The sequence below is a fragment of the Helianthus annuus genome, chromosome 11 (assembly GCF_002127325.2).
Source record: "Helianthus annuus cultivar XRQ/B chromosome 11, HanXRQr2.0-SUNRISE, whole genome shotgun sequence".
In the NCBI taxonomy this organism is placed as follows: Eukaryota; Viridiplantae; Streptophyta; class Magnoliopsida; order Asterales; family Asteraceae; genus Helianthus; species Helianthus annuus.
Window position 1 is genome coordinate 58,995,806 of NC_035443.2, and position 15,833 is coordinate 59,011,638.

A 15,833-nucleotide genomic window follows, 5' to 3' on the forward strand; every position below is an offset into this window, starting at 1 on the left:
TGAAGTCTGCAAGAAGAAGACTATTTGTTTTTTAACTTTCTACAAACTGCTGAAATAAATTGAAAGAAATAAAAACTTATTCATGCTAAAAAATCATCCACTATCTTATCAAACAAAAAAGGTGATCAAGAATTCAACAAATCAGATATCACATATTATATGGCACTAAACATCAAAAGTTTCATACACAAAGATCAACAATAAACTAAAAAACAATAAAATGAACAAACCAAAGACCACAAATTCAAGATCTTTAAAGAGAACAGACATCAAAGTGATTGGGTTCTTGAAATTACAAAAGGGTTTTAGAATTAACCTTGATCCTAAACTTGGTTGCAGGAACATCGGTGCATCCAGCTCAGATTTCATAGAACGAATCAGTGGGTAGTCCAGGGTCGTTCCGGCACATGTTCATCATCGATTGTTTGAACCCAGATCTCAAATTCGGGTAATGTTTGGTTTATTACATGATATGGATAAATGGAATGAAAACCCAGATGAGATGTTGAGAGAAGATTCGATTGGGTGGCGAAACGGAGGTCGTTGGTGGCTGGTTAGTCTCACTGGAGGAGACGTGGCGGCGGTCTGCAGGTCGATGTGCGATGATTGATGCGGAGGTCTGAGCCAATAGTGTCGGGTGTGGAGGTGGGGGAGGTGACGGGGAACTGTGGAGGTGGGGGAGGTGATGGCGTGGTGGCGGAGATGTGGAGAAGTCAGCTAGCTGGGAGGAGGAAGGGGTGGAGGAGAACTAGGATTGAGAATTGTGTTTTGAAAATAGGGCAGAAGAGAGGAGAAGAAGCTAGAAGTGGAGAGTCCATATCTGCTCAAAGAAGAGGTTTGAAAGACCTTTTTTAATGAAATCACTTCGAGAAAACAAATACACTGCAGACTCAAACGTCTGCACATGGTCTACGTGAGGCAAACATAAAAGATTAAGAAGTGCTTCTCACAAAAAACAAACACCCCTTAATGTTAGAAACACGAGAAGATACTCACATGTATCATAACATTAACATTATGAATGAATTAATAATATAGAAGTAACTGTAAAAGTATAAAAGAACTCATAATAATATAGCTACTGATATACAATATAAACAATCAAACGACAAAGTGCATATTAAAAACACGTGGGTCGGAATTATTTAAATTTCTACTGCATGTAAAATTGTGAAACGACGGATGATGCGTTGCCACGTAGGATGTGTACTCTATCATATATCTACAGCTCACCATTCTCTTCTATAAGTAAGTGATCTTTTCAGCAGATCTGGATGCACTCAGCACTCCAGTTATCAATACCCTTTTACCTTTGCTTTCTGCTTAATGGCAAATCAGGCAGTTAATCATCAGATCATCGCGAAAGAATCATCTTCAACGCAGCAGTTGCCTCTTCTATCTCTCAATCACGTCTCATTTATCTGCAGATCTGTTCGTACATCCGTCAAGTTCTACACTGACGTTCTTGGATTCGTTCTCATCCGACGACCTTCCTCCTTCGATTTTGAAGGCGCTTGGTGAGCATCACTTACTGCTTTTTTTTCCGGGCTAAGGGTGTTCATGGTCCGGTTCAGCTAGTTTTCATGAAAATTCTTGACGGATCTGCTAATTATTATTTCGAAAAACAGAAAAACAAACCGGTTGGATTTTAATTTTAAATGATAAAAATGTTTCTAACATCTCTCTTTTAAAATATTTGGTATCTATAAAAGTTTTGAGTTAAATGTCATTTTAGTCCTTGTGTTTTGGGCTGTTTTGTCAGTTTAGTCCAAAACTTTTATTTTTCATCTGTGGGTCTAAAAAGATTTCACCATTGCCATTTCAGTCCACTGGGTTAGGTTCATCCATTTTTTTTTTTTTTTTGTTAACAAGAAGGACAATTCGGATATTTTATATGTAATTTTGTTAACTAGAAGGGCAATCCGGTCATATAATATGGCCGAATTGCCCCTTCTTGTTAACAAAAAAAAAATATATATAGATGAAGTTAACCCAATGGACTAAAATGACAACACTAAAACTTTTTTAGACCCACATACCAAAAACTGACAAAATGACTCAAACCAGATAGACTAAAATGACATTTAACTCTAAAGTTTTAAATGATAAATGTTTTAATAATATAATAACATAATATGATGCATATACATAAATGTAGAAGGTAAACTGTCACTTCGGTTTATACGGCCAGTTTCAAGGTTGTTAACCTACAAAAACCGAACACTTAAACACTCAAACTACTTGACGAGTAGATCTACTCAGACAGGGGTCGATATAAATGGTTTATGACATCCTGACTTAGAGATTTACCAATTAAAGTTGTGTACTAGATTTTAAGTTCAATGTGATTTATAGTTTTTTTTAACTAAACTTGATGTATTCTACAAGTGCGATTTTACTAGGTCAATTTGTTTGTTTGTTTTAATCTAAACTCAATTTGAGTTTTTGTTCATTTAATGGAAACACTCAAATTGTTGATAATTGATTTGCAACAGGTTGTTTAACCATGGAATTGGAATCCATTTGTTAGAAATGGAGTCAACTCCAGCAAAGAAAGCAGTGATCAATCCAAAAGACAACCACATTTCGTTTCAATGCACAAATATGGATCTCATAATCAAGAAACTCAAGGAAATGGGAATCGAATATGTGACCGCGGTTGTAAAAGAAGGGGGTGTGGAGGTGAACCAGCTCTTCTTCCATGATCCAGATGGTTACATGATTGAGATATGCAATTGCCATGTTCTCCCTGTGCTTCCCATCTCCTCATGCCCCCTCAAGAAGAGCGCACCCGTTCCTCAAGTCAACCGCGTCGAATCCTCCTTCTTCGGTATAGTTAAAAGCTTATGATTTATGTGATGTTTGTTCATACAAGGTTACCTCAGGCCCGGCTTTGTGGGCTAGGCAGCCCGGGCAAACGCCAAGGCCCAAAAAGTTTATAGGGCCCAACAAAAAATTTAGGGTGAAGATTTTTAAATGAGCACTGTTATCTTAAATGTTTAATAAATGACTTTAGTAACAAAAATGAAGCTAGCTCAATAGTTAAGATACTCAAATTTGAAAACCAAGGTCATGAGTTCTAAGTCCTTTCTTTACATTCTTATTTCCTAAACAATTTTTAGTTAATCTCATGCATTTTTTGTTTCCTAAACTGTTTTGAACTATCAATTCACTTAATTAATTGACTCTTCGATCTTGTTAACAAGATGATTATATGATTAATTAGTTAATGTTTTGGGTTATAATCTTGAGGTTATGAGTCCAAACCCCATGATTAGCATGTCATATTATGGTTTTTGATATATATTTGATGATTTTATATTATACCAATTTTTTTGTTTTGCCCGGGGCCCAAATTTCTTTTATCATTCTTGGAGATGGCCCTGGGTTACATAATTTCTAACAAATTTGAATTGGGGATGATGAAAATGCAGATGAAACAAGATCCAAGAATTACTTTTGTGGAGAAGATGAGGGTTTGATGATGGAGAATTTCTTGATAGACATGATGGGTATCTCTTTTTAAAGTAAAATTCATGGGAGTTCAATTGGTGCTTGTTTAGAAATGGAATATTTCTGGTGGATTTTTGCATTTTTTTTTCCAAGTGTTTCTTTCAAACTGAGAGCAATCTTCTGTATGTAATTATAGAATAATAGTGAAAGAAAATCTTTTTGTAAGATATGAATTTATTTGATATGTAAGCATATTTTTAATAACGATCTCTTTTAAGTTAGCATGCGACATTGTCTTACTTGGATCTCTGTAGTTATTGAAGTGACTAGAAGGTACACAATATTATATGGAAAAAGATTGCTTTGGTTGTTTAAAAAACACTTTATAACAGAGCCTTACAAGTTGTTTTAAATGTGTTTTGTAAAGTTAAGTCATAGATTAGTAGTCTATTATCAAAACTAACGGCTAGATTGTATTTACATCGCCGATAATGTTAGGCTAGACGGTGTGGGGCTCGTCCCACCCCCGTCGAGGCCCGTCGCCGGTGGCCAGACCATTTCGCCCCCCCCCCCCCCACGTCGTCGTCCTGAACGTCGCTCTCCCGACGTTCGAGACGGACACTACATGACAAATTACACCACTTCCAAATTAAACCCTAATTTTAAACCTGGCTTCCAAAAAGTCTTCGCCGGAGATCAAACTGGTCTCAATCGAGCAGCTTTGTGTTGTTTCAAAGCTGGATTTTGAGATCCATAAAAGTCTTCGCCGGAGGTCAAACTGGTCTCAATCGAGCATCTTTGTATTGTTCCAAAAAGTCTTCGCCGGAGATCAAACGGAGTCTGGAGCTGTTGCGGCTATGTTGAACTGTGTGGGGATGAAGGATTTTGTTTAGTTGGTTGAGAAAGCTGATAAGGTGGATGATGAATTTGAGTTGTTTTGAACTTTGAAAGCTAATAAGGATTTTGTTTAGTTGTGTTGAACTTTGAAATTGTTGTTGAATTTGAGTTTGGATGATGATAAGATGGGTTTGGTGTGGTTAAGTGTAAAGAAGAAAGAAAAGAGAGAGAATAAAGCAACGAAAGATTATCAACTGTGTGTTTACTAAATAATAAAATAAGGTGGATATTCACTAAATAATAAAATAAAATACAGAATAATGAAAAATAACTGTGTGTTTACACACGGTTAAAACATTCAGACGACAAATACAACATGATTATGAACACGGCTCAGGTCTTCATGGCGGGTGATGAAGCTCGTCTCAACGGCTAACTAGACGAGCAAAATTATGCACAAAATGATTTTGTTACTTTATTTGTTAAATGTTTAAAAAAAGTAGAAGTTAAAAAAAAATAGAAACATAAAAGTGGTGGGGTATGATCATCTAGGACCATCATCCATACCCTCTAGTTTTGGGGGATAGACCATCCTTGGGAGGATTATGATGTAGCGCCTACGTGGCGGATCATCCTCCAAGAGAGGACCATCACCATACCATCTAACCTTATACAAGGGGGCAACCTAATATTCGAGGAAGCATTTATAACAAAATAATGTATTTACATCGCCATAACAAAATAATGTATACGATGTCAAAGCTCAATCTAGATATTTTGATGAGATTAATACTTCAATAACAAGGGGGCAACCTAATATTCGAGGAAGCATTTATAAGGGCTTTCAATTTTTAGCCTTGTGCTTGTAAATATTAAAACATCTTTATTATAGCCCTACTTATCCTTTTTTTTTTTGAACGGTCGGATTCTATGATTAATAGAACATGGTCAGCATATGCTGTAAAAACCCAAAGAACAAACAAAACAAAATAAAAACGAAATAGATTACATACACCCCGATGTTACGACTTATTTTACTATATCTCGAATATTAAAATCCACCCATCTCTCCCAAACTATATTCCGAATTTTCGACCTACTTTTCAACCAAATGAAGCTGTCTGTCATTATATTTTCCACTATATTGTTGTCGAGTCTATAATTACCTTCAAACTCCATTTCATTTCGAGTGTTCCATAAGTTCCACATAGTTGATTGAAATACTGCATTGATGACTTTCTACCACTCTTTTGATCCTGACATCTCATTGACTTGCTCAAAAGCCTCTGTACATCTTCCAAAATTGGTATGTGTTGGTAGCTTTAGCCATACCATAAAAGATCTCCATATAAATTTTACCCTACTGCAGCCGCATAAAACATGATCTGCAGATTCCTCTTCTTCCTCGCAGCGTGCACATAGTTGATTTTCGATTGGTATCCTTATCTTAATCAGTTCTTTTTTAACTGGTATCCGCTCGATCGCTGCTCTCCTCGTGAAGAAATTTACTTTCGGAGGGATCCAGTTGTTCCAAAACCTCCATTCATCCGCCGACTCTTAACACTTCTTGTTTTTCAATTTGTTTCCTGATTGCCGCAACTGTGAATTGTCTGTTGTCATTAGATTTCCATAACTTACTTATCCTCTCAAACAATAAATCTGTTATCATCATCATCGTCATCATGTAAATAGACATATCAATATCTTCCACAACATAACATGGTTTCTTAGTTGCCATTACGTTAGCCATTAATCCCCTCATCTCATCTTTTCTACATTATGCTTTCCATAGTTCCAATTGATGGATGACACATATCACATCCCTGTTGATCAGTTCTATTTTAGGCATAATGGAAAACATGATAACATACTTGATGCAGCAGAACAGGCCAGCAGAGAATCCAGATGAAGACGCAACAATAGAGTTTGACATGATTGTCAGCTTAATCTGGTTCCTCCTTAGGGTGCAAACTAATGATGGCGATGAAGAACCAAAAAGGGTATTCGATTATGGGAGAGAGGGGCCGGTTGATGTTATTGAGTAATTAGGTTGTCTAACCTTTTAACATCTACATTAGTCTCTTTATATATGCACCCAAGAGGAAACCTAATTAGTTAGTAAGGGTAATATGGTCCATCAACAATTACCAACTAATTATTTAATAGGTTGTTATATATTTGATCTATATAATGTAAATGATTATAATGGCTACTAATATAAATACAACACCGTAATATATTTAATCTTACATTCTCCCACTTATCCGAGCAATCATTTACTATGAGTATTAGATAAGCCCGATCAGGAGTTAACACTCATTTTAGTTCTAAACCAAGAACCGTAGTAGAGAAATACACACTACTAGAAAAAAGGGTATTTGCTATGAAATATTCGGTCACAAAACGGTAGCAATTTCCTTGTTGTCACCATTTTGCCACCGAAAATGCGGTGACAAAAACATCCGTGTCAATTGCCCTAATGCCACCAAATAGTGACCATTTTTATATTTTGCTACCAAATGTTTGCCACCACAAAACTGGTCAAAATTATTTGCCACCGCTACATGTTTGCTTGTTTTGCTACCGTGTTGTGACAATTTTTTTGCCACCGCTTTGATACCATTTAGCCACCGATATTGCCACCATTTCTATCGTGTTGTGACGATTTTTTTGCCACCGCTTTGATACCATTTAGCCACCGATATTGCCACCATTTTTGCCACCTATGTTGTGATGAGTTTTTTGAGTTTTTTGCCACCGCTTTGATACCATTTAGCCACCGATATTGCCACCATTTTTGCCACCTAACCTATGTTGTGACGAGTTTTTTTGCCACTTTTGATACCATTTAGCCACCGATATTCCCACCATTTTTTATACTAGATACCATTTAGCTACCATTTAGCCACCGATATTCCCACCATTTTGCCACCATTTTGCCACCGTTTTAATACCATTTAGCCACCATTTTTGACACCAACGACACGATTTAGCCACCATTTAATACCATTTAGCCACCATTTTTTGGAGTTGTTTGGTGGGTTTTGATTCAGATTTCTCCCTGCTATTTCATCAAAATTACATATCAATAAAACTCCAAAATATATATAAAAAGTCTAATAGAATAACAAAATCCCAAAGTTATATAAAACATCTTTGTTTCAAAAGCATATAAAACATTCTAATAAAAATATCAACTAAAACATAAAACAATCAAAAGTATCCTAATATGATAAACATCAAAACATTCGAAACCAAGTATTTATAGCCTATTTTCGAACTGTAGCCGTTAACATAGCTTCAATTTGTGACATCCTCTTGAGCAGAGCATCTTTATCCGCTTTATCTTTTTCTTTTTCAGCCAACAACGTTGCAATAATTCCATCTAACCTTTCTTTTTCTTCATCATTATGCTTAACGAGCTCCTCGATAACTAAGTTCAACTTTTCAATCTACAAAACAACCAACGAATAGAATCAAGAAGTCAGAACTAACAAAAGTAATAACGGGTCAAGTTGGTTGCAAAGAAAACATAATACGATTGTGATCTACATTTTAATTGTTTACATATTTAGAAGGAAATTATACCTAATTTCAAAAGCAAATTTTTGTATGAAACAACCCGTAGAGAAAGTGTAATCAAATCAATATGAAATTCCTCAATATGAATTACTAATGTATGTGATTCCACTTATGCCAAAGAGCAAACAATTTTATTTATATTTCTAAAAACTATTAGTCTAAAAGGATTAAACATACCTCAGGGTCTTCTCTATTATGTACACACGGGTCACTAACATTGCCTAACCCGTACACTTTTCCTTTATTCTTGCCCGCAGCTCGTGACCACAAGTCTTCGTCAAATTTTGGATGTTTAATGCGTTCTTTCCCGTACTTTTCCACAAGAAAACCATCATATTTAACCTAACGGGATAAACACATTATTATATTATTCAAATCTCATTTTAATAAACTTCTGTTTTTTTTTTTTTTTTTTTTTTTTTTTTTTTTTGAAATATGTTGTTTGGATTTACTAATCAATCAACTTACCCAAGTCTCCTCTGCCCTATCATCAACCCATACAAGATTTTCTTCTTGAGTGTTCCCTTCCGGATCAACATCCAAAAGTAGTGAACTACTATAACTTAGATCTTTATCTAATGGTCGACTTCCTTTCCTGCAGTGTGATTGCTTCCACCCTTCATGAACTGACAGTTCACGCCCAAGTATCTTAGCCTACAAATGTGGAATTTAGAAGTTAATAAAAATGATATTTACATGATATATATATATATATAATGAAAGTATCTATAGAAAACCCACTTTAATTTAGAAAACCCGAGAAACTCAAAGCTCCCGATGTTTTTTTCTTTTGAAAAAATTTACACATGTTATATACATGTTCTTAAGGGTTTTGGGCAAAAAAAATAAAAAAAAGCGCCGAGTAGTTATTTTTTAAAAAAATAAACAAGTTTTGGTGTAACACATGTTACAAATATGTCAGATGAATGTAACATGTGTTACACCAAAACTTGTTTATTTTTTTTTAAAATATCTACTTGGCGCTTTTTTGATTTTTTTTGCCCAAAACCCTTAAAAACATGCATATAACATGTGTAAATTTTTTCAAAACAAAAAAACATCGGGAGCTTTGAGTTTCCCGGGTTTTCTAAATTAAAGTGGGTTTTCTATACATCCTTCCCCTATATATATATATATAAAAGAGAGAAATTAACAATTTTTACCGCTTTTCTTTTCATGCTCGCATAGGATTGAGATCCTAGTGTATGTTTGCCTCCAGTTGCCCTACTTCTAATTTCTTTGTTTCTTAAAGACTTTGCTTTCCACTTAGGTGTGTTCCAGTGGTCAAGCATTTGTTTCCATATCTCAGATCTTATCCATGCTGGTTTAAAGTCAATAAGATCAGTCATATCCTCTCCAACATTTTTACCTTTTTCTTTCGCTGTAGCTTTAGCATCATTTCATACGTTCTGCAACAAATTAGGGAATTTACCAGCAATGCAGTTATCCCAGCACCTATGAATTTGTGCATTCCATTTATCCTCCCACTGGAAATGCATATATGAAGAAAAAAACTTTAAATAAACGTACAAAATGTTCCAACCAGTTAAATAATAAGAATGGTCTAAGTACACACACCTGGAATCGCTCAAATAACCGTGTCTTGTGCTCATTAGGAACATGTCTCCAGCTCTCCCATGGACCGGACCACAAATTTATTAAATTTGATAAAATAACCCGGGTAGCAGTCCCTTAATTACTAAATCTACAAAATGAAAGCAATGAATATAAAAACTATTAGTAACATTTTTTATGTACATAAAGAAACAATATATGTGCACTTACTGTAACAACTCTCACTAAAATTAATACTTAGTGGGGTAATTACCCAATAAGGAAACCCTAACTGAGACACCCAAGTAATTCTGCATAAACCCTAAAATTTCCAGAACAATCGGAATCAGGATCAGGGCCCCTAAAACTCGGAGAGGGTAAAACCTAGCCAACGATTATCACAATAATTCGTTGTCAAAATTTTAAAATAAAAATCTGTCAACTCAGCAAGCCTAGTCCCGAAGCTAGCCACCCTATAAATAGACTGCTTCCCTTATGGACCGTAAGGGATATGGCTTACGGTCCGTAAGCATGTCAAATTTCGTGTATAAATAGCCGACATTGGGACTTGAATTCTGGCCTTTGAACGGCGTAGATTCTCCTTTCGTAGACTGAGTTATAGCAGAAACAATCCACAAACACACACGAATCACTAATTAGTATAGCGGGGTGCTGCTACGATGCCGGGTATTAACTCGATCGCTGTTCAATTCTTTTCTTTCCGTCAGCTTTTATTTTTGTAAATAATAGCTCGGGATTTTACCCTCTAAATCCCTAAACTCTGCTCGTTATTAGGGTAATAACTCTAATCACTGGTACGATACTTTATCCGATCAATTATAACTATCCAACGATTGTCTGAGTGCTGCTCAAATTAAGTTATACTTTGTTATTCATCGTGATTTCGACTTGAATGTTTGAGTGTTGTCCGAACTCGGGCTATACTCTGTCATTCGTTGTGAATCCGCTGAATTGTTAAGTATTGCACTTGTAAATCGTTGTGAGGGTTTTTATCTTGTGATTATCGTTAAAGTTGTATTGAGTTAATACACTAATACGAGTTCCATTGTATCTAGAAATTAGAACTCGTAAGCAAGGAATTGTTAGAATACTTAATAACTAAGTAAACATAATAGTTAAATAAACTTAGCAGTTAAGTTAGCTGAGTAAATTAATTAATCTGTTAATTAAGTTAAGTAAGATTAATTAACCAGTTAATCAAGATTAATTAAGCTAAGCAAGATTAATTAAGCTAAGTAAGATTTATTTATCACCTAAATAGATAAACATGAAAAATAGATTTATATGGGGTAGATATTATCTAAAGGAAAGTATTACCTAGGGAAGGTATTATCTAAGGAAAATTTTATCTACGGAAAGTATTACCTAGGAAAGGTATTATCTAAGGAAAGTGTTATCTAGGGAAAACTTATCTAGGGAAATTCTATATAAGGTAAAGCTTATCCTCTTACCTATAAATAGAAAGCTTAGGATTCATTTTCCTTTGCTCATTTCTTCTATTCTTCTCTCTATACGTTGGTATTCTAACCAATAATCACCAAAGCGATGTCCTGTCCGATCGATTCAGGAACCAACTAACGAATGCCAAAGTGCTGTACTTTGTGAATTTCGGTAAACAGAATCCAAAGTACTATGCTTTGTGAGTTCATTAAATGGATACCAAAGTACTGTCTGAATAAGACTATACTTTGTGAAATTCGTTAAGGTTCGAATCTCGTGACTACCGTTAAGGTTTGATTTGGGTTTTACACAAATACGTATTCCATTCTGTTAAACTATATGTTTAACTACCGAAAATACTTCCCACTACACACTCACAATCAAACAAACTGTTAAATCATCCGAAGATCCAGAATAATAAAGTGCATGCTTAATTAACGGAAGAAGTAGAATCAAGAAGCTTGTTAACTCAATCTTGCATGCTTATAAAGTGAGTCATTCCTCTTTTGTAAACTCTTTTCTCACAGTTTGTGAGTTATTCTCTTTTTATCAAATATGCTTTACAAAACTCCAAACTATTTTAAGTTATAATTACATGGATTAAGTCTATGTAATCACCATATTACAGTCGGTATGTGGGGTTTTGTATACATTACTTGTTCCCGTCACACTTGGACAAACGGGTGGCCAAGGGGTGATCTGACCACAGTCACAGACACCATTGGATAAATGGGCTAGCCAATGGATGGTCGAGTGACAAATACTGTGGATAGTTGGTTTGATATCAGAAACATTGTAATTCCCCTTAATACTGTGAATTATAACAAATCTGTTTTATATAAAACCTGAATGAACTCACTCAGTATTTCCCGCTGACAAAACCTTTTTAAAACGCGTTTCAGGTAATTACAGTATATTGGAGTAAGAATTGGATCCAGCACTGAAGGACTTCAAGAAGTGGCTTATTTTATTAATTAAATCGAATTAAGAAATATTGTTTTTATTAAAAGCTACCTTTGTAAAACATGGAATTTATTCCATCTATTTAAATAAAATCCGGTGTTTCTAAACTCTGATATTTTTCTTAACTCACAGTCCTGATGAAATTTCCGCTGTAATGTTTTTCAAAATAATCACCGGTACCACTGGACTGCTCACGACTTCCGATTCCGGCCAGGATGGGGTCGGGGGTCGTGACAGTAAAGGTGGTATCAGAGCTAAGCCACTGCTTTAAGCCTATAAGTGTTGTGATAATAATACTTAAGCTTAAATAAAAGAGTTAGGAGATTGCTATTAATTGGTAGCACATCTGATGGCATATAGACTTGAACATAAGAAAAGATGCCTTAGTATAATCTAAGCCACTTGTTTAAAGAATTAGGTGTTGTAATAATACCTAAGCTTAAACGAAGAATTAGGAACTTAATATTATCCGATAGCACTCAGGATAATATTTAGACTTGAACTTAAGAATTTTGCCTTAATATAAGCTTCAAGATAAAATTACTTATATAAGTATAATATAATGGATAATGATATGCTATTAGAATAACGGTTAGCATGTAATCGCACTTAATTGCTATTAATTCTTGCTTATTATTACTTGGTTTAGAATAAAGATATGTTATGGAAATATAAATTTCCTTGATTCTGGATAAAAGCCCTAATAAAAGAGGCACCTTTAAAATCTTGAAAAGATACTATTTATGGGAAATATAAAATTTTCTCCGGCAAAAACTGGGTATAGAGTAGCAGACTCACCAGTTTGTCCGGATATACTGAGATTACCTCTCCGGCGAGTACCGGGTAAGACGGGGTATATGATATGTCAAACGAGTGACAAGATTTCCCTAAATAATATCTTGACCGGATTTCTGACTGGTCCTTGGAAATATGAATCTGATAAATACATTGACTTTCTAAAGGATATGTATATTACCGCATTTGAAATATGTGATTATATAGATATGTATATCTATAAGGAAATCCAAAAAACTATAAGGATTAACAATTTAGAATAAAGCACAAGCATATGTGTCTAGATTTTTATCAAGAATCTCTTTTCCGATATCAAACATTATTTCGTTTGATCATCTACCTCGTAACTCGATCGACAATAATGATAAATGGAAAACCCATTAGGTTGGGACACCATCAAAAATATAAAGAATTACCAATACGTTACCATAAATTATTAACGCCATAAATTATGAACGCAAATAAGAAGCATATAAAGTTGTGCTAATGCACAAGAAAACACATGAAATCTAAAATTTCACGTCCACAAGACATCAAAGTGTATCACATACAATTTCCAAGGCAAGACCTTTGAAAAATATAAATTTGGGCACGATGATACTAATACTAAATTCCGTCAGTAAAAGAACTCCTAATCAAGAAGCAGCACTTTACCACATGATCTTACAAACGATCAAAATCTCGCTGAGGTACGTTGGAACAATATTTCACAGACATCGGTGCATAGTCTAACCTGAGTCATAAGTATTAGCACTACAAAAGAAGTCATATATTTTTGCAAATCCCCTATTTCATTTCATTTTATTCGACATTCCCTGATAATGTCACTTAACAACGGTTATCACACGAAATTCCAGATAAAGCTCTTATATTCCCTTCGTTGCAATTCTGACTTCTGCCTATAAAGAATTGATTTTCGTGTTTCTACTTCCTCTAATAGTCATTATACCATGAGGATTTCTTTCATAGTAGCAAATATTGATATCTTGGTAAATCCACACTTTACACATGCACTGTTGTGGCGCATGTGGTTCGTTTGATTTATGAAGACCACTGGAGGGCTTCATTCCAATTTGTTATTTTTATCAAAAGTTCAAATATCGTATCGCTATACTTGATCTTTGCATTTATAAACCACGTTTATTGCAAAACGTTGACTCTTTAATATCAAGTCAATAAGTTTCTTGAAAAACTCAATTTCCTTTAGCATACATGGTTTTTGTTGTAACCATATCCAAAATTTCTTATTGATACATGAACTCGTTTTGTTTACACCAAGTTCAATTGTTTGAACTTGCTCGCATTACGTATTCAATTCAAAGTCCCATATGATGGATTGAAGCCATCATATTCAAAATAGTCCCAACAAGCACTTCAATTCTTTTGAACCATAACATGCTTATTTAGTCTTCGAATTCATCAAATCATTTCTTTGATTACGATCACCTTGTGGTGACATTTTTCACAAATTTGAAAATATCGCTAATCTCGTTTAAATTTATGACTAGTAATTATTATTATTTTTAACTAATATTTGTAATAAAATATTAATAATAATGGTGTTAATATTATTTTAAGATTATTGTCAAGGACAGGTATTGGGTAGACTAGCCTTAGTTAGGCATGGACTGGCCACCTATGCTTAAACAAGGCAGCACTAACCAATATCCAACCATGATAATAACTATTTAATGTATATAAAAGTCATCATACTTATTTAGTAAATTTCAATTATATATAAAAATATTCTTATATTATAATATATATACTTTGTACAGTAAAGAGAAGACATATTTTTGTCTAAATAATTGTCTAACATTCATGAACAAGACATATTATAAATAAATGTTCATCTTGATTAATATTTCACAACCATTAAAATACTTATAGAAATATTCTTTTATAATATATATATATATATATATATATATTAAAATATCAAATGTTATTTACGCAAGCCAATATTTAAGTATGCTTGATATTAAAATAAACATTTATTATTTTACTTTTATGATTTAAAATACCCTATTATAAAATCTTATAGTTAAACATACTTGATTTTAAAAATGATAATCGTGAGTTCTAGGATATTGGGAAACCTATTTATAAAACATATATCATTATTTTGTCAAAATTACCACGGGTTTTGATATTTTAAACCTATCTATATTTATTTATTATTCTACTTTATGATAACATAACAGGAAAAGGTATTTAATAAATCAAAATATCACCTATCTTTAATCAAACATTTGATTAGAATCATCTGAATACAATTATGTATTAAGACAAAAATACACTAACCCTATTATCTTTCGTGTATCCTTGCAATTCACTCATCTCAGCACATCGATTTTCTTATATCATAATTCAATATTTGACAAATCATTTTTATGCTTTTATTCCATTTTGAACCTGTCGATTCTAAGTATTCCGCAGTTGCCAATCAAAGTAAGCTTTCTTTTGACAAAGAATTTTATTGATCCTAAAAATCCTTCACATTCATTTTTCATATATCTTTTGGCTTGAACCTAATCACCTTGGAAACTATATCATTTCATCTCATTCGTTTGAACTTCTCATCTTTTGAAATATCCAGATTCGCTTCCTTGAAACTCTCAAATTAAAAAACGGTGAATTTATTCGGTCATCATAATTATTGAATTCTTTCAATCATTACAAACACTTTGTAGCGTCCGAATAGATTTGTAGCCTGTGCTAAATCCTATTTATACGCCATTCGTTTGATTTGTCATATTCTTGGTACAATTACGTACTCAGATTACGATACACTAAATTCTATTGTCCAGTATCATTTAAATAAATGATATTGATTTTCATACTTCCATTCACAAATAGATATTTATTTATTCGGAATCTCCCCCAATTGATCAAAGTAAGTTCATTCGGATATTGAATCCAATTGTTCCTATAAATCATTTTTACTTTCAAAATTCATACCCCTCAAAATATCTTTTGATTCCGTTCCACGATACATTATTTCTCTTAATTAAAAGAAGAAACATAACCCCAAGAAAATATCATAGTCCAAATCTCGAGGACGAGATTTTTATTAAGGTGGGGAGGATGTAACAACTCTCACTAAAATTAATACTTAGTGAGGTAATTACCCAATAAGGAAACCCTAATTGAGACACCCAAGTAATTCTGCATAAACCCTAAAATTT

At 33.9% G+C, this 15,833-nt stretch overlaps 1 protein-coding gene and 1 long non-coding RNA gene across 2 annotated transcripts; one reads left to right on the top strand and one right to left on the bottom strand.

The window, feature by feature from the left end:
- Positions 1 to 1,041: 1,041 nt before the first annotated feature.
- Positions 1,042 to 4,540, bottom strand: LOC118483754. Its single transcript, XR_004871358.1, has 2 exons — positions 4,122 to 4,540; positions 1,042 to 1,605 (listed from the first exon to the last, which is right to left on the bottom strand). It is a non-coding gene; the product is annotated as an uncharacterized LOC118483754 (long non-coding RNA).
- LOC110930635 lies at positions 1,269 to 3,797 on the top strand. Its single transcript, XM_022173981.2, has 3 exons — positions 1,269 to 1,517; positions 2,496 to 2,830; positions 3,435 to 3,797. The coding sequence occupies exons 1-3, from the start codon at positions 1,327 to 1,329 to the stop codon at positions 3,524 to 3,526; spliced, it is 618 nt and encodes a 205-aa protein (XP_022029673.1). The 5' UTR covers positions 1,269 to 1,326; the 3' UTR covers positions 3,527 to 3,797.
- Positions 4,541 to 15,833: the final 11,293 nt, after the last annotated feature.